Consider the following 21,097-nt stretch of genomic DNA (forward strand, 5'->3'; position numbering starts at 1 on the left):
AAAATTAAACGAAATAAACATTTGAAATATATGAGTTTGTATGTAATGTATGAATATAATATACAAGTTTCACTTTTTAAATGGAATTACTGAAATCAATCTACTTTTTCATGATATTCTAATTTTATGACCAGCACCTGTATAATAATCTGAACTTCACATAGCAAAACCTTTGTTTATCCAAAACAAACAGTTCTGACAAATATAAAGCAGATGCAAATTCTTTAAAAGCTTTCTGCTTCGAGGCTTTTGACTCACAAAATTGTGTCTGAGTCAGCTGTCAGATCCAGACACTTCCCCTCGTGTGTCCTCCGTCTGTGGCGGGGCCGTTTTTGTAAGCTTATTTGTACTTAAACAACACTTACCAAGCAGGATGAATTAAATAAGCGAGTGTCCCCAAATGCCACCTCTGCATGACTGCATGTTTGGAACGGGGCAGTGGCTTGACATCAGTGTCATATTGCTCTAGTCCGTCAAATCTCTGCCCTTTTGTAGGTTTTCTGTTTCTGCCAGTATTTCAAGATTGAGGATCAGTATCAAAATATACACTTCCACATATTTTAATATAAGTCAAGTGATTATTTTATTATTGCACTAATTTATGATTATTTGAGCAAATAATCTGTTCACCTTATCAGCTGTTACCTGAAAGCACCTATTGATCAACTTCTACCTGTACTTTCTGACCAATTCACTGCAAAATATGCTGTTGCCTCAGCCGTCACCTTCATGGGGACATTGAAATCCAGATTGTTTTAAACCTAGATTCTTCAAACTTCTATGTAAGCATGCATAAGGAAAACCACGGTTTTCTACAGGGTGACAGTTTTATAATTCAAGGAGCATACATAAACATGCAAGTAGCGTCTCCATCCCCAGATTGAGAAATCCCCCAAACCGTGTAGCTTATTGTTTACTTGGTGAATGCAGCTATAATGATTAACCCTGTTAGATGAACCCTACACATAAAACCCCACAAAATATTATGTATGTAGGTGATGGAATTCACCAAACGGTGTACAGACAGGGTTGTACTGACATGATGATAAGCACGAGGAAGTTCTAGTGATAGAAACACGGTAACTGTGTCTGATCAGCGACATGTGCAGAGAGGTCTTAATGAGAAAACTTACAAAAGAGATGTGTATGAGAAAAACATGCACGATAGTTTGGCATTTTGTGAACGCATGTGGTAATTTTATGATGAATCCAAGCCTTTTTTAAAATTTCTTGACTCTTTTACAACAACCTGATTGTTCTTTCTTGTCCATCCGTTTTATTCTAGCTGAAAAGTAAATATATTATGGCTTTTTAAAAACTAAGTCTTTAGTTTTGTGAAAAAATTGTGCTCCTGTCTGTTGGCTTCTGTTGTGCTGGCAGTACATGAGTTCCTTTTGGCAACGTAAGGACAGCTCCCTGTGCAAACAACATTTTCAGTATGTGGGAACTACCCTAATTATAATAATAATAATAATAAAACTCTTTATTGCCTGTTTGTAATTCAAAGCTGGCTCAGATAGGATAATTTGGGATTCCAAGTTGAGAGATTACATGAACACAATATGATTTAAATGTGACTTAGTGCTAACATAAGAGATAAGACTACCTTAAAGACTAAACATATGAATAAAACCAACTGGTGTCCATTTAGTCCAGAGAAAGGCATGATATATCCATGATGTTGTTGCTGAGATTTATCCAGTCAAGTTGGGTGAAGAAAAGCAGGCAGAAAAGGGAGTAAAAGTGTTTCAGTGAGGTCCTGAGTATTATCAGTGGCTACAGCAGAAAGGATACCTCTTGTGAGAGTTGAGTCAGAGCTTGAAGTAAGAATTCTTTGATGAATTTACTCATAAAATGATAAAAAAGAAGGAGATGGCTGTTTTATCCCTCCTCCTTTATGTCACTGTGCTAACTTGTTGGTGATGGCTGCTCTGAACCTTCCTCCAAACTCTTTTCTCCGTCTCGAGACTTTTTCCTCCTCTTGTTACCTAGAAACAGAGGAGAACATGCTGGATTTAAGATGCCTGCTTATTTTCTCTAAACCTGGAATTATACTTAAACTACTTTACATTTGTCAGCTATTGACACAAACCGCCATAAAAAAGGGAACTGATTCATATTTCCGTTCCCAAAAGGACAGCTGCGGATCGGCTCCGCAGGAAACAGTAGGCTGATCAAAAGGGGACGCCACACGTCACCTGTTGCTAAGATACGCTCAGGACTGTTGCTGCGGGCTGACAGAAAAGTTCAGGCACATCTGACAGTGTGTGTGGGTGAGAGCTGTGGCAGTGGCGCCGATGACAAACCGCTCACTCACTCAGTTTACGCAGGAGCTTCTTGCCGACGTTCTCCTCGGAGCTGGTCAGAGACAGAGAACTGATGAAGGGAGAGGTGGACGGCTCTGTGGGCACATCTGGAAGAAACAGAAGAAAAGGCAGGAATAATACACCCAATATGACCCAAAAACTGTGACATTAGATTAAGGATGATATATTGGAACTTCCAGTTCCACTATAGATTAAAATATTAAAAATCCTGTCAGTGCAATGGACTGAATAGGACTTTAGGTGAACTAAACAGATCGTAAGATTGAATTCCTGAATGTAGGCCACATGGAACAACATGAGCCTTACTTACCGTTGTCAGCAGAACCTTCGGGCCAGTCTTCGTGGATGTAGGGGATCTCATCCATGCGAAGGAACACAGAATCATTTGGACTCCTTTGCCCATCGGATTTACTGCCTGTGAGGAGAAGATTAGACCAATCAATCAAATGCCAGTGAAGTGGCTGCATGTTTGCGTCTCTGCCTGTAGAGGGAGGCAGAGAAGTTTCTATTTATCAGATTTTTAGATTAAATATAAAAGATTTAGGATTAGAGAAAAAAATATATATCTAAAGATGAGCTACTGCTAGTGAAACAGATTTGATCTGTGAAAATTAATTTGTCGTTCTTGATCTACAAAACCTTATTGTATAATTGACATTTTTAGAGACATAGTGGAGAACCATCTGTCCCGAGATTGTTGTTTTTTTTTTTCATGAAACAAACAGAAACATGCAGACAGGGTGATGAGTTACTCACAGTGCAATACATATAATAAGTGAAAAATCCTTTAATCCAACACTGGTTGGCATCAATTTTGTAAATTAGTCATTTTTGGAGTTTATGAAATGTATAGTAAAATAATTAGTGATAAATGATCAAAACTGGTTTTATGATTTTATATTACAGTTTTTTATTTGTTCATCTGTGTTTTCCGCAAGTATTTACAGAGCAGCGAGTTATCTAAATCTCCTTGGGGACCAGTGCCCTCTGTGTGTGGCTTCCTCAATTATTTACCCAAATTTAATTTGTTGCTTTTATTACATTAACAACTAAAGGTCATCTTAGTCACATATCACATCTGTCAGGTTTTAGGGCTTCAAAGCACCCAGTGAACGTGTGGGTTTGAGGCTCTAAAGCTCCTCTTTCACTTCAAAAATACATTAATTAAATTCACGTGGAACTGACTTATCATATAATTTAGATTCACACAAAATGCATCCTCACAAATAGGCTTAAAGACAATTTTTTATCTCTGGACTATAAGAACTGATTGTAATTTCTGAAATGCAGTTATGTGGAATTGAAGTGTTTTCTTTAGTATTTGTAAGTTTGTCTGTTTTTTTTTTTAATTGCCTTATATTGCATTATAATAGTGATCAATATTTTTTTTTGCGAGATGTTGCAGATTCATCAAAGTAGGAAAGCTCTCCCAATATCGTTGTATAACAGCCACACAGTGACAATGAAAACGATTCTGTTCTGTTCTATTTTCCATTGCTTTTGCACAGAGATCACACAGCTTGGATTATTACTTACACTGAAAGTAAGGAACTGAAAGAAGAAAAAAAAATTGCATATTTTTACGTAAAGTTCCAATTCGTGTGTTCGAATGTGGGAATTATACTTGTAGAGGAAGTTGAAAATATTGCCAAATTTCCACCTGTAGTTATTTCAGTCAAGCAACACCTGAAGCTACATTTGTCAACTTGAAGCTCAGATGTTAGTTTTTAATCCCTAACTATTAGTCACTCTTAATTTAGGGCGTAACGCCAAACGCTCACACCACACATTCCTTTTTTGACCTAACGTTTTCTGCAAAGAGCATGTGCAGAACTTACGAACGATCCGGTTTCTCTCGTTGAGTTGGGAGGTGTTACGAAGGCCACCGTGAGGATGGAGGTGTGCAAAGCGTGCCAGCCCCAGTCGGGTGTGTGTGTTCATCAGAGGGAGGGCGATACTGTTCGAGCGGGCCTCTGGACCTGGAGGCCTCGCTTTGGCGTTGGGATACAGGGCGTCGGGAGTCTGCGGGGAGCTTTCCATTCGGGTGGCTGTTAGAGCATTCTGGTAGTGATTCCGGGTGATCTGGAGCACAAAGAAAATACAAAAGCTAATGTCAACGTTACAATCATTTGCGCACGCATGATTTCCTAACTTACACAACCTCTCTGTGCACATGGAAACATGGACTGCATTTGGACAAAGTGAAGAAGAGGTGAAGGGAGAGGCCACATCCATCATGGGAAGCAAATATATTCATGCTTGAAATGGAGCTCAATTATTCTTCATGATTAAAGGAAAGCGGGCATATGGAGGAGAGAATGAGAGACAGGATGTCTGTGTTCAGTCAAAATCAGGGATTTGGACATATCAAAGGCAAATGTTGCAGCAGAGGAAGAGAGCACAATTTCTGATATTTTTTAGGATTTAATGGCATGAGGTTAAAAGTAAAGTTTCTTGCTTATGATAGCAATTTATTACCCCTAGTGTACAGGAAATTAGAGATTTAATTGAGTTTTTTAATGACAGGAAGCCGAGGGTTAAATTTAGTTCATAATAATGATGTTTTTTCATGTGTTTCTGTGTTTTGTTGTGGCATTTCTGTTTGTAACCTTGATAATCTGCAGGTCTGTGAGTTGGCGGACTGAGTAGTCGGGTAAATAGGCCCCTCCTGTTGTGAGCTGACCCGCACTGCCGCCACTCAGCAACGAATCGGACTGGTTCAGGCTGCTCCCTCGAGAGCTGTACCTGTGAGCTGAGCAGAACAGAAGACAGAATTGATTCCAAATAGGTAATGGCAACATTTTAAGGGTGTCTGTTAGCACTTAGATTCTGTGTTGGGGATCAGTCTCAGTTACCAAATCTTAGCTCAATATCTAAAATAAAGACAGTTGGTTGTGGAAGCCATCTTGAATCCAGTTGACTCCAAAAGTTAATCAGTTGTAGATGTACATCCAGTGATTAAAAAAATAAAATAAAATCATCCAGTGGTTAATGAGACACATACACAAATACACACAGACACACACAAACCCACAGACACGGGCAAAAACATTATCAATCCACCTTCTCCTTTCGGTTGCAGGCAATAATGACCTTAACCGTTTGGCTTGATTTTAACTCTAACACACTCAACCAAATGCAAGGCATTTTTAGAAATGCACACAATCTTAATCATAATGCCAGTATATTCCATCAGCCAGAGTTGTCAAACTGCAAAAAACAATCCCACAAATCGAGGGACAAAAAATCTCCATAAAGCCCTTTACTTGTTAAATTAATATTACAATTTTTTTTAAATATACCCACTTCTGTGAATATTTATTTGGAGCTTCTAGAGAGCTTTAAAATTAGACATTTAAAAGCCACCACACGAGATGAGACAGAGTGTGAGGAAAGCTTCCTGCTTGCTCGGCAGTCTTAGCTGGATTTCATATAATCCTGCGCAGGTCATGTCCTTCCACTGGGAAATTCTCTGAAATCACTTCTTTTAATTACTTTCTTGCCACGGCTTCTGCTGCAGCTCCTGTGGGCTGACCGACTCTGGGCAGCATTTAGACAGAGGAAACACCCACCGCTGCCGCTGCCAAACTCTGCTTGTGCGTCCATTTTTATCACAGTAACATTAAGTCTCTGAGTGAATTGTTCTGCGTGCAGCGACTTACCAGTAGTGAGAGGTGGGATTAGTGCTGGCATACCATAGTAGGAAAATGCTCCATTTTCAAACTGAAGAGCCTCCTTTCCTATCTCTACTTCCACTCGACCCTGCGACACATACACAGACATTTCCTATTTGACCAGAGCTCTAATATCATACTGATAAAAGTGTTTTGTTCAAGCACAGACTCAGTTTTATCATTTGAAAGCCTTTGTGAGTTTGGGATTACCTGCAGAATCAGGATGAAGTAGTCAACTGGTTTGTTTCTCTGATAGAGGTAGTGCTGAGGATCGTGTTTGCTCTTGGGGTTGAACTTGAGTTCCTGCACAACACAGGGGTGTTTGATGAGACGCAGCAGGATCTTGTCTGACAGGTGACACGGCCTGAAAGGCTCCACCTCTGGAGGAAAGATTCAGATCAGCATATAGATGAAAGACAACGAGAGTAACGTTGCACATCTGGTGCCTCACACCCTGTGTGAACCTACGGTATACCTGTGGCCAGGAAGCGGTGAGTGGCGAGCAACAGTTGGGGCGAGACCTTCACCTTCAGCTCATTTTCGGCCACTTTGAAAACGGAGAAATCCTGCTGCTTCCTTTCATGGTTGGACACTCGCCTCTTGTTCCGATTGTCAGCTGTGAACCCACACAGATAGTTAAGTTAAAAACTGCACAGAAAACAAAGCAGGTTTAAGATTGTTGTTTTTCCTTTTTGTGAAAGCCTATTACCAGATCTTAACTAGGTTTACATTACTAAACAAGAACATTTCTAAAGAAATGTTTTAGACAGTGTAGTAACAGCCTAAAATTCTAACATAACTTTGTAATCATCGAAGCTAAAAGGGAAAAACAAGTCTGTCACTCCTTGACTGCCAAGTTAAAGAGAGGCAGACTGCATGAAGTATCACTACCAAAGGTCATAGCACACTAATATCAATCAAGCTACATGATTTAATACATCATTTGCATGTTTTATTTCAATTCTGTGAATATATAAAACAACTGTAGGGTAACAGGAGCAATTTTTTGTACGACTAGTAATATTAATAATGCTTCATAAACACTCTCATTCAGTTTGCACTGTAAAGTATTTTACAGTGGAACAATTTTATAGTTTTGTAACATTAAACATTTGCACCAGTCACACTGCTGTTCTACAATACAACAAAAAGAGTGAAGCGCACCTTCAACTTTTTTTGTCTGTTGCTTCTGAGAGCGGGCGTATAAGTGGCACTTCTAAAGTTAAACTGGTTCCCACCACTGTGGGAGCACAGGACAGATTAGATAGAAAATGAAGTGAGTTTGGCATTTGAACGCCTCACTGTTGAGAGCTTTTCCAGCCAATTAAAAATGAGCGGATTATGGCGATTATCTGTGAGCCGGGGTCATTTATACGCATTATTTAATTATGCATAGGAAAGGAGCAGCAGGGGAGGGAGGGTGAAATCAATAATTTGATTAGAAAATTAAAGGGTAGATGACACAGAGAATAATTAGAGTCCTACTCGTGACATTCTATTAAATAATTTGGAAATAAATGCTGCTAATTTCAACATATCTAAGTAATAAAGTGGTTCACAGATATTAACAGACTCTGAGAGCTTCTCTCACAAACTGAAGATATAATATAAAATCTGAATATAATAAAAGCTAAAAAATACAGTGAGACAGTTGTGATGCTTAAAAGTATCAAATGAGTGTGTCTACATACTGTAGAGGTCTGTCTCATCAACAATCTCAGACTTGATGATCTCTTCAATGACATCCTCCAGGGTGACGATGCCCATCACTTCATAGAAGGGGTCTCCGTCACCTTCGCTGTTCACTCTCTGCACCACGGCCAGGTGAGACTTTCCTGCATTCAGACAGAGCAAAGGGTTTTCAAAATATGGAGCCAAACGAACAAACTGCCTGTGCAATGGTCTGAGAGGCAACTCTGCCCGTTAAAAATAGTTTAAGTCAACTGCTTCCAACTGAATCTGTGTAGTGAAGAAGAACGTTGAGCTCAGACACCACAAACACGTGGAAGGATCTAGCTCCGTGGTTGAGTTTGAAATTATTTCACTGTCAGGATTGCCTTTGTGGGCTTTCTCAGACGAGACAAAAGTAGACATGGAGATTAATCTGGAGACATTTTGGCAGCTCCAGAGACCCGACCCCTTACGTAAACCCCCGAGATTATGCAATCAGTCTGAGGATGCCTGCATCTGCTGAATTAACTGGCCATGTTGCTGCCACCTCTGGAAACACATGTACGCTTTACACATCCGTGAGCAAACCTCCCACTCACTGTTCAGCACGACAAGCCTGCCAGAAACGGTGACGCAGCACGCCAACAGCATCTCTGCACTGAGCATAAAGCAAATGTGACAAGAAGTCAATGTTGCCACAAACCTTGAACATCGCAAAAACAGAACTGGGAAAACAACCAGGAGCACATGAATAGCTACGCCACAAACCTCACGGATATTTTTCTCAGTTTTGTCTCAGCTCAAACCTAATTTAAAAAATACATACACTCCTACACGTTTGCATCTAATACGTTTTTCTTAGCATTTAATCTCTTTTTAATCTGTTGCAGCAAACAAGTCCGCTTAGTGACCAATATGTTACCTAACCAAACTTATTTTGTGAGTTCAGCACAAAATCAGCAGCTCAAACTGCAGGAGCCAGGCTGATTTAGGAGAATCACTGCCAGAGGATAAAATGAAATAAATGCTTTAATCCAGTCGAACAGCGGGAAGAAGAAAAAAATCTGATTGACTGACAGGCAGCCGTCTCCACACATCCAACTGTGTCCGTGTGAGATTGGCTGAGACAGTGTTTCGGCTCAGCTTCTCCGGAGAGCGCAGGTGTATAAAAGGAGGATTTGCCTTCAGCTGCTGATGCACCCAGGCACTGCATTACATCACTCATGTGTTACATAATAATCTTGCAGAGGGAAACACACTCACACTCTGCAGACACACATGCCTGCGGTGAAACTGGGTCCTGTGTGGATGTTCTTTTTATTGCAAATGTTTCTGCTCCAGCAGTTTCCCAGACTCCTGCAGTCTATATTTAAAATCCATGTGCTCTGACTGTGCATGACTGGTCTATTTTTGTCTGTGTGTGTTTTCTGCAGACAAAAAAACCCCCTTGTACTTTATATCTCTGCAGAAATTACATTTCTGCTTGCTTTACAGATGTATACAGTTACTCATGTACAAATTTAGAGAAATCTAAGACAAATCTGTGCCTGATTTGTTATAAGTAAATGTGTGTATTATTCTATCTAAGAAATGATATGTGCTAACCAACTTTCTTCATTAACTGTTGCAAAATTAACAAAATAAAATGGTGTCTGACTTTTTTAATCATAAATTTATACACGACGGAAATAGCTTCATCAAGACTAACTACAGAATTCAACCATCACTTGTTTGTAATACTTTTGTATTTCTAAAGTCTAATATGGATTTTTAACCATGTGATTGTTTCTGCAATTAACTTTTTGTGTACTATTGCAATTTTTACAATTCTTGCCATTCTAGTTGTAGTAAAATCTAACATTTACATCAAATATTATTTTTTCCCATGCACTGCAGTATGTGAAAAGAACAGAACATGCTTTGTTTTGGGTTAAAGAGCTAACTATTTGTCATAGTTATGGGGTGTGGGGTTGGTTTTCCAGTATTTGAAGTATTTTCTATTATTTTCTTGTTTGTTTTTTTTTTTTTTTTGTATTTATCTTGCATTTTCAGGTCAGCTGTTCACACAGTAATCATTCCTCTGTATATGCACCTCAGTTGTTTCAGTTCATGGTCAGATCTTACTGTTACCTGTCACTGTTTTCTGCAGCTGTCTGCTATTTTGTTCATGTCCCCCATGTGCTTGTGTTTTAGTCTGTTATTGTTATTTTTGCTGCCTCAGTAGCCATTTTCTTAAAGTTTTAGTTTTACTTTGCATTGTTCTTCAGGTTTCCTAACTCTAACTATGGCCCCACTTCAAAAAGCTAAAGCTGCTTTAGTTGTAATACATCAGTATAAAAGTAAATGTGTGTGACACTAACAGCTTTTAAACAGTTAAAGTTAAAGATCCACTGCATGCACACATAAACAAAAATTCTTAGAAATGATTTTACTGATTACAACAAATGCTCCGGTTAAAAGTGAAACTTAGATTTTATCAAGCTGAAATGTTTAGCTAAAAACATCAGGGCAATAAATATCAATATACCATTATTAAAGTCTGCTGAACATTTAAAACAGCTGCACTCACTAAGGAATAGACTCTCCTAGACCTTTGAAGGTCTGGTATCTGCAGCAGAATCACTGGCAGATCACGTTAGTTGAGATGAAGTGCCTCTGTGGATTTCCCTTGACCCACATACATCCTTATACACCATAAATCATCCAGGTTTTCCTGGTCTTTTAGCTGTTTTTAGCTCTTGTTGCAGTTTTTATCTTATCCTGAGGTGGACATCAAATGAGATGGGTAATGTGATCTACCCAACCAAATAGAAAATATTTTGATCACCCTAAAAATCTGTTTCTTGTGTGTTTTTAGGATTGGTATCTATCTGAATGATGAAAAGATTCCCCGCTATGAAGTCAGCTGTAAGATATTCAACAAAACCAGTTTGAAGCCATCACAGAAGATCCAGTCTCCAAAAAAATAAATTGTACACTTTGTTCTACAAAGTCTACCCTTTTTAAAATCAAATGTTTACAGTGGAGGTTGGATTCATACTATAAGATTCTTTTGGAATTATGTTGTGCACTGTTATCTGACCATTTCTTACTGTATTTTAGGATTTTCCGGATTTTGCATCTCGTGCTAAACTATCTAACGCCCTTACAACACCTACAGCTTGAAAGTTTAGTTTAAAGCTGAATGTGTTGGAAAAAGAGCAACAAGAAAACATTTTTACACTACAATAGTCTACTAATGCGGCCTTCATTTCTGTCTCTTACGAAACTGGTGGCATTTGCACGCTCAAACAGAGACCTCAGCCCTGCTCCTCACCCCTCAGTGAGACGTCACGGCAGCTTCCAGCCAAGCTTCCTGAACAGCAGGAGCTGTTAATCCTTAAGAGCAAGCGTGAGGGAAAGGGAAAGGTTGCAAATGAATTTTTTATGGTTTCTCTTCACACTTGGTGATGACCTACAACTTCAAAGTCACAGTTGGTGGACACTTAAGTTTGCTCCAGCAGTGTGGAGAAGAATCCTGACTCCACCTTCAGGCCCAGTGTCTGAACACCATACAAACAACTGACTCCATGGAACTCAGGGGTCAGACTGTCAGGCTGTGAATCATTCCGGGCAACAAAAAAAACATCTTTCAGAATGATGAATTACTTCAGGCAGTAAACTTTCTGACCTGTAGGTGGCAATCTTAATTCATGTCCCGTGCAACTGCATGGACTGAGCTTTTTATTGTCTGCCGCAAACATGGAGCGATAATGTCTTTGTCTGTGTCTGTGTCTATTAGCAAAATAGCTCATAATTGACTCAACAGATTTTAATAAAAGTAATCATTTGGTTCCTGTTGGTCTACAACTGATTACCTGTTGAACTCAACCTCATTTAAGATGGCCACCAAAGCTAAGCAAACTTAGCAAACACAAAATGGCTATAAGTTTTACAGATAGTGAACTAGAATTAGACTTGGTAGTAGCTGACAGCCATTCAAAACACATCCCCTAAGCTGTAACAGACTGTGATGTTATTTTCAGGCTTTGCTGTAGCTACAGCTTCATCATCTCTCAACAAAAGACAATCTCAGTCTAAAACTGACAGAAAAGTCAACAAGGAATATGCATTTCTTTAATCAATGCGAGGCCTTTAATTTAGTTAGAGAAATAAATTTACAGCCTAAAAAATAAAAATGCTGCCACTGCAATCCTTGCATAACAGCTGTGCAAACAGTCTCTCATACTTTATGTGTGATTGTCAGTGGAGCAGCCTGAATTACTGCAGAGCATTGATTTTAATTCTTGTTTAGTGTTATGATCAAGATTAAAAAGAGCTCCCAAAGGGAGGCGTAAGCAAGAAAACAAAATAAAAATAAAATGAACGTATGGCACAGAGAGAAAAATTTCTCTGCTGCTATTTTAGTGAAATAAAATCTTGTCGAATTTCTTTTTAACACTTTATCGTGACAACAAATGTGGACCTAATACAGACAAGGAGGCAGCAGGAATAAATGAAGAGACTAAATGAAGATAACAGTGCTGTCATGGGAAAGTTACTTCAATCTCTCATCACTTGGACTCTTAAGATAACTCCATTCTTGGTAGTTTCTAACCTCTGGCTGAACCAAAGGCACTGTGTGACACAGTATCACGTTTCACATATGGCTCTCACTGTTCTGGGGGATCAAAGGGCTTTCCTGGCAGACCCACTTTAAGCCAGTGAAATGATGCAGACATTGACTTCTGGACCGAAAATGAAGGTTTCAAGTGTGCAGTCACTTCAAAGGACATTAAACTCCTAGAGGTGGCAAAACATTTCCCTGAGATGGTGCCTCAGCCACTCAACACTGCCTCCTTATACTCCGAAGTCATGCACAAGTTCTGGAAAGAAACCAAAAAGGAGGGAGGTACACATGCAGAGGATTTCCAGAGACCACCAGACCTGCTGTGGGGTTTAACTCACCTCTCTTAAACTCCTCCAGCATCACATCCAGCTTGGTGTCGCTGAAGACGCTGTGCATGGGATGCTTGTAAAACTGAGTGATGGTCTTCAGGGGCGTGCAGTCGTCGGGATCCACGAAGGCCAGATCTTTGACAAATAGGATGTCCACAATGTTGGACCTGTCGTTCTTGTAGACCGGAATGCGCGTGAATCCGCTCTGCATGATGTCAGACATGGTGCAGAAGTCCAGCAGGGCGTCCGAGGAGAGCATGTAACAGTCTGACAGCGGGGTGAGCACGTCCTCCACGGTCTTGGTCCTCAGCTCCAGAGCTCCCTGGATGATGTTGAGCTCCTCCTTGACCAGGTCGTGGTAGGGGTCCGTGACGCGCAGCATGGCCATCAGCTTCTCCCTGGTGTAAAAGTTGCTGATTTCCTGGTGCAGCATGATGTCCAGAATCTTGGAGACTGGGTAGGTGATGGGGAGAAACACCAGCATCAGCAGGCGAGTGGCGCAGAGGGTCTTGGAGGCGATGGCGAGGCTGTGCCTGGACGCCACGGAGTGAGGTAAGATCTCTCCAATAAAGAATATCCCCAAAGTGCACGAGGCAGTCGAGAGGGCAGTCATTCCCAAAATCTGGCACATCCACACCACGAAGCAGGTATTGGTAAGCACATTGCCCAGCACCACGGTGCACAGGATGTAGTTCCCGTGTTTACGCACGGACTCGATTTTCCGCGCGTATTTCTGCTCCTTCTCCGTGCCGCTGTTCTGCAGGACCCGCAGCTCCACGGGGTCCAGAGCCAGCATGCTGATGTTCAGACCGCTGCACAGAGCTGACAGCCCCAGCAGGAGCACCGACACCCCCGCCTGCAGCCAAACGTCCGCCTCTGGAGATCTCTCTACCACCGCCAGCCAGAAGTCTTTGGTGTTGAAGTGGTCCCATTTCACTCCATCAAACGCGCACATGGAGTAGTATTTGATCGCCTCGTCTCTGCGCAGGTCTTTGGCGAGCAGCTCAACCAGAACTGAGTTGTGACTTGAGGCTGATTTGAAAGAGCCCAGCAGCTCGATGTCAGAGCTTCGGGAACTCTCCTCCTCACACGGGTTCCTCTCCGCATCTCTCTCACTTGGCTCCTCTATGAAGGCGATCCACGGGGCGGCAGGTGCGGCGCTGTGGTTCGGGCTGTTGGGATGTTCTGAAACTGGAGCTGCGGAGTAGTAAACCCTCAGCAGGAAGCGGGTCCCCTCGGTGGCTCTCAGGATGCCGTCCTGCACGGACAGGTCTCCCCTCTGGGTGTCTTCAGGTCGGACGCCGAGCAGCGCGGATGCGGGGGCCGGCAGGGTGGAGAGGCTGACGGTGAGGAGGAGGAGGAGGAGGGAGAGCTGGCGCGGATGCAGGATGCAGCAGGGAGCATCCGCAGCATCCGCAGCCATCATGCTGAATGAACTGCTGAGGGATGTGGGGAGAAGTGGGTCACGTGGTGCTCGGATGGGATAGATGGAGCAGCTGGTTTGTTACAGAGAGAGAGAGGGAAACTCAGATAAAGCCGAGAGGCAGGGGAACTGAAATATAAATGACGAACTCTGACGTATGTCCGACTTGCTTTCTGCCACTTTCTAAAAATAGAAGCAGGAGCTGCCCGGGCATGAATGATTAATATATGATTCAGCTCTTGGCTCACAATACAAAATCACTCTGAGGGAAAATAAATAATTGTCTACAATCCAGTAAGAGCTAAACTAATTTAAAAAAAAAACACAATAAAGAGTATTTAGTCAACTCCCCCCCCCCCCCCTTCCTAAGAGGCTATTGCAGATCAGGCTGACTGCCTTCTACTTACAGCCACTAGATGGCAGTACAGACCCCTGATTAGATTTACCTCACTGCAAATAGCAGGAGGGAAGTTTGGAGTTCAGCCCTTAAAACGGAAAAGAAAATATATTTTGGTTGCATGGTTCTCATTCAGAACTGTTTTAGTTCATCTTCATCGTAAAATAAAATGTATTTCAAGTCCCCACATATTGACTGAACAATCAAACACATTTATATGAACTGTAGAGGCTGTAAAGAAGTATTCCTTTCATAACACTTGAACACAACTATCAAAAAAACAAAAAAAACACGCACTGAAAGTTTTATATTTCAGTTAAATGTGTCATCAGACCAAAACGGTAAACTATATTATTATTATTATTATTATTATTATTATTATTATTATTATTATTATTAAGCTTCCTGAATATATAGTAAATTAGGTTCTTACCTTGCTGAGCTGAGTGAGGCAGGAAAAAGAAGAGTCTGAAAAAACTTTCTACTAGTCATAAAACAAATTCTTAATAACAGCAACGTTTAGTAGAAAAAAATGACTTTTTTATTCACGAACAACCTGAGTTTGAGAATAGGATAAATCCAGTTTATTTTCACCGCCTGCTGCGCTAAGAGATAACACATATAAGACATCCGGTCCTCACATCCCTGCGTTTCCACTCTTCTCTGTGATCCCGCATTGAATTTCCATCGAATGATAATTAAATTAACTGAATTGCCAAAAAATAAATATAAACAACTTTAAAGCGTAGATTGAAAAAAATACATCACTCTTTTCTGATATATTGTAGATCAAACAGATGGCAGATGAGACAAACAAACAAACAAACAAACACTGGCTGTCCAACGAAAATGTCCTTCGGATTAGTTCTGTTTTTGTTTTTTTTTTCAGTAAGTTTTTAAAAACATTTAGCTTATATAAGTGACACTTGAATCAACCATAAAGTTTGTTTTATAATGAAAATCGATCTGAAGTTGTGCGTCAACAAGGATAAAAGAATACACCTGGGTTCTTAATTAGATGCAAAAGTTCAGAACAACAACAACAAAAAATACTGTACAATTAAACCTGAGGGAAAAAAATATTATTTCATTTTATTTTATTTTGATGATAAACTATGAAAGGCCTGTTATAAAAGAATTCATGTTGTGCAGAATTTAGAAGGAGGTCAACTTTAAAAATGAAGTAAATTACTTCTGTCGTTGTTCTTGTTTTTCATAGTGAACACATTTTCGGATGATTATTTAAATATTTGCTTCAGTTGGAAGAAAAAAAAAGTTTCTTCTTATTTGAATAAAGTTCTATGACTATTTTCTTAATGAGTTTAAAATATTAACAGTAGACAAAAATTATTAAACGCCACGATCTGTTATGTTTTTTTGTTTTTTATTTACCGACACAGACACAGCTATGATTTTCTCTGGAAAAGTTATCTTAGGTTCGAGATTCTCTTTTATTTCATCAGTAAAAAAAAGCCTCCAAAGTAAAATCCCTGATTTAGTCCAAACATTTTCTGAGCACCACATGAGATCTTATTTTTTCAATCAAACAAATAAGAAAGAAATAACCTTATCTTAAAAAGAAAAAAAAGTTGGTTTGGAACCAAGCTGAAACCTATTTGGACCATTTTGACGCAAAGAAACGCAACAGGTTCTGTTTTCTGCTGGTCTGTTCTGCTTTATGAGTTTCAGCTCATAAGAGGCCGCAAAGATTGTATTTTTTAGCCTCTTTGCATAACAAACGTGTTATTGTTTCCCATGAGCTTGATTTTACTCTTTTACATAAATTATTAACTTACTGGAAAAGTTTGCGCACTCCAAAAACACATCCTGTTATTTATCGTTTTTTTTGGTTGTTTGGTGCTTAGAAATACATTAATCTTGGCTTTTAATTGAAAAAGTAAACTTGTCTTTAAGCCTTCCTCTTCCTTTCTCCCATGTTCTCATCTGTGAGGCAGAAAAGACCTTAAACGATCATCTTTTTCTTCAAACTGACCGCCCCGGGATCAGTTTTGCGCAACGCGTCTTGGAGTCAGTTCACTGTCTTTGCGCGTCACTCATCATGCAAAGCCTTAATGATATCTTGAGCGAATAAAATATATAAAAGAAACTCATTGAGCTCCATCTGTGGAAATTTGAATTTAAAATCGGTTCAGAATGTTCCTGAAAATCTTCATTTTGCCATCGCCAAATAAAACTCCAAGTGGGAATTCAGCCTGTTTAACAAAACAGCTCGGGGCTTTTAAATGGAGCAGAAATATGGTGTTGACAAGATTATATCTGGTTTTGCTCTAATGTTTTGTTCTTTTAACTACAGCTTGCCTGGTCTTTCTGATAAGATTTTTTTTTTCTGTTGTTATGATTATTTTGTAAAATAAAATAAAAATGTGCAAGTAACTGGGTTTCTAACTGATCGGAGTTGATGCGCGGCCGAATTTATCACAAGATGATCTGAGTTTTATTGACCTTTGGAGCTTTTCATTGGTTTTAATTTATATTTTTGAGATGATCAAAATGAATATCATATATTATAGATCACTACGTTCACAAAAATAATAGTATCAATATTTTTTTCTCTATCTATGATGTAAGAGCGTCTTTAAGATCCCCTTCATCTTCATGAAAACTTACAAAACGACTGATTAAATATGTTTGAATAAGAAACATGCATTCAGTTTATGTTGATTAAACTCTGCATGCAGGTCAGGAAACATTAACTTGAATTCATTCATGCAAATTTATGATTTCATATTGCTGTTGGATTCAGTTTTTTTGGTTGAAATCTTAGTAAAATAATGATTTTTACTTCGTAGCGAAACAAAGAGAATAACGCGTCCTCCGCCTTTATGATTCAATTGCTTATAGCATGAAGTTTAAAAACCGATTTTGCATAGTTTTATACCTCAGAGATCCTTAGAGGGGCGGTGCTGTCTCCTCTCCTCCCAGTTTCTGGCTCGCACAGTCGGGAAGGCTGGATCAGGGCGTGCGCGCTTGTGCGCAGCTCCCAAAAAGACTCGAAGGGGCGGGGGGAGGGGGGGCAGAGGGGCTGAGGAAACCAGACAGGAAGACTGATCCAGATCCATGAGACCCAAGTAAAGAACCACCTCTGGACTTTGCGACAGCGGTTTTTCTTCTTCTTCTCCTTCTGAAAGCCTTTAATCCTCGTTACGCACACTGATCTCCCCCACTTCTCCAAAATCGACAAGATGCCCAAATCCTCACCGTGCGCGTCCCCCTGGCCCTCCCTGTGGCTGGCATCTCTGGTTGTTTTGGTGGTGCAGTCAGTGCTCTCTTCTTCCTACTCTTCCCCCTCTTCGTACCAGAGACCTGCAGCTGGCGGGAAACGGCCGGGCTTCATGGGGAGGACGCTGGTCCTGCTGGATGTCAACACCCGCAGTCCGATCAGAGTCCTCAACGACAACTTCCTCTCGCTGCAGTTGGACCCCTCAATCATCAAAGACGGCTGGCTGGACTTTCTGAGGTACCAAACTGCTCTCCATCAACACCTATCTGCATGAGTGCCCACCTCTTATAAATATATATATAAATGGTGTTTTTTTAGTCCTTACGCACGCAGCCACGTTGCCTGAACTGTCATGGAGTGATCCGGCACGTTTCTTCCTCTCCAAGAGAACCGAGCGACCCAGAACGAGCTCTTATTCAGACTAAACTTATCAAATCATTTAACAAGGCGAAGCTCTGGCTAAACAATGCATTTATTTAAAACTTATTCATAAACTTATTACAATGTAAACCACGTAAATATTAGTCTTCATAATACACCTATTAGATAAAAGAGAAAGATTCTCTGTTTATTAGTCTAGTCTGCAATAAGACCACCTCACATGTTTGTAAATTCGGTTTTATTGCTTTAATTATCAATTAATCTGTAGTACGTTCATATATATATATTTGTGAAATAAGTAAAGATTAAGTTTAAATTGAAGGAACGACATCACTTAGCTGTTTAAGCATAATGTTTACGTGCATGTCTTTTTTTTTGACGGACTTCTGTCTTTTTGCTGACATTTCGGTTCTGTGAGCAATTTTATTTAAACTTATTATAATCAGTTTAATCAATAAATGAGAACTCTGACTAAAACCAGTGACTCGTCAGAAATTGTAGCTCCCGGATTTTATTCAGCCAGAAAATGACTCAGTGTTACTGGGCAGTGGAGCAAACTGACAAACATCTGACCAAAAATAAAATAAAATAATAAAAAGTGGTCCTATTTTATGTGGTGTGGTCACTCTAATTACCCGGACAAGGAAAAATATGTATAACAAACAAAAAAAGTATTATTTTAGTTTTTGTTATGGTTATTTTATTGCCTCAATACTACATCTCTTTTTGTCACAGCAAATTGTGAATATTCTCCAAGGTTAGTGTTTCAGATTATTCATTAGAATATAATCAACAAACTGCGTCATTATCAGGTTTTATAATCTGAGCAGAGTTCAGTTAAGCCTCAATAAACCAGAAGCGTTGCTGCAAATTCGGAAATATGTGTCTTATAAGTAACCCCTCTTTATTTTAATAACCAGCGATTATCTCTTTTGCTTGTTGCTGTTCTTGTTTTTGTTTTGTTTGTTTAAAATAATAAACCATTTTCGTCTGAGTTTTAATTCTCTGAAGCCTGAAGCAGCATGAAGTTATTCTGCTGGTGGGGAGTAAAATCTCAAATATCACTTTCCCTCCCGGATTATTCTTCCTGTGTTGAGACAGTCCAACACTGCTGTCCAAAACGTTTTAAAGAGAAAGGAAGATGTCTTTATTTGTCCTTTATAAATAATAATAAAAACCACAGGACAGGCTTTTTTGTCATAGTACCGCCATGGCTTTAAAATGACAAAATGAAACTGTTTTCTTTGGAGAGGCCTGCAGAGTGAACCGGATGAACAGAGGCTCTAATTGGCAGCTAAAAGATTCGCTTCCAGCCAACAGTTTAGTAGGTAAAACTTGTGACGCATTATTCCAATAATTGTCCTTTTTCTTTCCCTGTCCTGTCTTGTCCGGTCCGGTCCTGTCCTGGTCTGTCCCGTGTCCGCAGCTCCAAGCGGCTCGTGACCCTGGCGCGCGGCCTGGCTCCTGCCTTTCTGCGCTTCGGCGGAAAGCGAACCGACTTCCTGCAGTTCAACAACCAGAAGAACCTGGCCAAGTTCCGAGGACCCGGCCCAGACTACTACCTGAAGAACTACGAGGACGGTGATGAGACGTGACATTTCCGCCTTATCTCATGCTTCAGGCCCGCAGTCCGAGCTGCTTTTTTAAAAATATATATTTTAGAAGTCGTTTTTCAGAAGAAGCGCGTGGCGCTTGTTGCTTCCATGTAGGCCTACTTCTCTCCGCCCGTTTGCTGTAAAACAGAGATTTTTTAAAAAAATATAAAAGTCTATTTTTCTTCCTTTTAAAATTTGTCCTTAATATTTTTGATATTTATACACCGGGAAAAACACATTTTAAGAACGCCAATTTAGTTAGGGCGTCTAGCGAAAAGGGAGACGCGTGATGCGTTCACGGTCCTGTCTTGATTAAAAAATAAATAAAAATAATAATACAACGGTCCTTTAATAAGCTCTCTCGAGCCTTACATTGTTCAGTTTTTATTTGAAAAAAGCCTGCATTTTATGAATGCTAAAAAAAAGTGCATAATATAATTTAACTTCTCAAGTAAGTTTTATTGTAGAGCAGGGGTCACCAACAACCGAGCCAAGAACCCATGAATCGTTTGAAACCCTCCACCCAAAACTGTTAAAAACATTGAATCAATCTATATAAATACGTAAACATATATTGGTATGCATGATACTTTATTTTAGAAAAGGACTCCTTCCATTCGCACATATTTCCTGCGCCTCAGTGAGTTATTTTTCATGTATTAGCAAACCTGCAAACTAACCGTGGCAAATATGAGGGAAAAAAGGCACTGGAGAACTCCTTTTCTCCCCACTAATCCGTGGGAAAGATGTTTTGTATAAACTGGTCCAGTAAAGGTTGGAGCCACTGTTGTAGAGTGCTTGTGCAACACATAATTTTTATTAGAGACCCAATTTGTTGAATTAGATAAAATATCTGGATTTATGTAAAGTTTTATCATGACACACCTTTTTAAGACACTACAATGACAGCTGAGAACATGGTACAAGTACAGGATTGTTTAATTCTCTGCAACTTTCTAAAAACAGACTCCACTGTCTTGCAGACATAGTGCGGAGCGATATCGCCTTGGACAAACAGAAAGGCTGCAAAGTAGCCCACCACCCTGACATCATGCTTGAGCTGCAGAGGGAGAAGGCTGCAACCACACAGCTGGTCCTGCTGAAAGAGCAGCTCTCCAACATCTACAGCAACATTACAATAACAGGTAGGAGATCAAACACACAAACTGACTCTTTTGGCACGGTTCTGACGGGTTCTACTGGACTCTGCGGCTCACGCACACTCACTCCCAGAAAGCACGCTAGTGTAAACCATCAGCTTTCAGAATGACAAATGTAATTTTAGGAGAAGGAATGCGGGGATGGATAGTGGGGTGCAGCCGTGGAGGCTAGTAAACAGTGCACAGACATTTTCACTCATAATAGTTAAAGCAACCACGTCTGCAGAAGGAACTCTGGAGTCCTGATTCTGGGTGGACTGCGTTTTGTACCTGTTATAGTGATTGACTGG

The 21,097-nt window shown here is 40.1% G+C and overlaps 2 protein-coding genes across 3 annotated transcripts in view; one reads left to right on the forward strand and one right to left on the reverse strand.

Moving 5' to 3' along the window:
- Positions 1–109: 109 nt before the first annotated feature.
- On the reverse strand, positions 110–14,324 carry LOC108233941 (metal transporter CNNM1). The gene is made up of 10 exons (XM_017412727.3): positions 12,620–14,324; positions 7,693–7,836; positions 6,477–6,617; positions 6,212–6,381; positions 5,990–6,089; positions 4,937–5,079; positions 4,166–4,409; positions 2,638–2,742; positions 2,318–2,413; positions 110–1,988 (listed from the first exon to the last, which is right to left on the reverse strand). Exons 1-10 carry the CDS (start codon positions 14,034–14,036, stop codon positions 1,909–1,911), a joined length of 2,640 nt encoding a protein of 879 aa, XP_017268216.1. The 5' UTR covers positions 14,037–14,324; the 3' UTR covers positions 110–1,908.
- A 3,149-nt stretch (positions 14,325–17,473) lies between these two features.
- The window catches only part of hpse2 (heparanase 2), a 53,523-nt gene continuing 49,899 nt past the window's right edge, over positions 17,474–21,097 (forward strand). For both annotated transcript variants that reach the window (XM_017412752.3, XM_017412753.3), the window contains exons 1-3: positions 17,474–17,908; positions 19,479–19,633; positions 20,631–20,792. In XM_017412752.3, coding sequence (XP_017268241.1) covers positions 17,634–17,908; positions 19,479–19,633; positions 20,631–20,792 — 592 coding nt within the window. In that variant the 5' untranslated portion in view covers positions 17,474–17,633. The remainder of the gene's footprint in view (positions 17,909–19,478; positions 19,634–20,630; positions 20,793–21,097) is intronic.

The sequence above is a fragment of the Kryptolebias marmoratus genome, linkage group LG22, assembly GCF_001649575.2.
Source record: "Kryptolebias marmoratus isolate JLee-2015 linkage group LG22, ASM164957v2, whole genome shotgun sequence".
Taxonomy (NCBI): Eukaryota; Metazoa; Chordata; class Actinopteri; order Cyprinodontiformes; family Rivulidae; genus Kryptolebias; species Kryptolebias marmoratus.

Bases quoted from the DNA above. Each gene is read 5' to 3' on its own strand.
- LOC108233941 (XM_017412727.3), bottom strand. From the start codon at position 14,036: ATGATGGCTGCGGATGCTGCGGATGCTCCCTGCTGCATCCTGCATCCG. The intron at 7,837-12,619 runs GTGAGTTAAACC...GTCTGAATGCAG, and splicing joins GCTGGAGGAGTTTAAGAGAG to GAAAGTCTCACCTGGCCGTG. The intron at 1,989-2,317 runs GTGAGTGAGCGG...CTCTGTTTCTAG, and splicing joins GAAGCTCCTGCGTAAACTGA to GTAACAAGAGGAGGAAAAAG.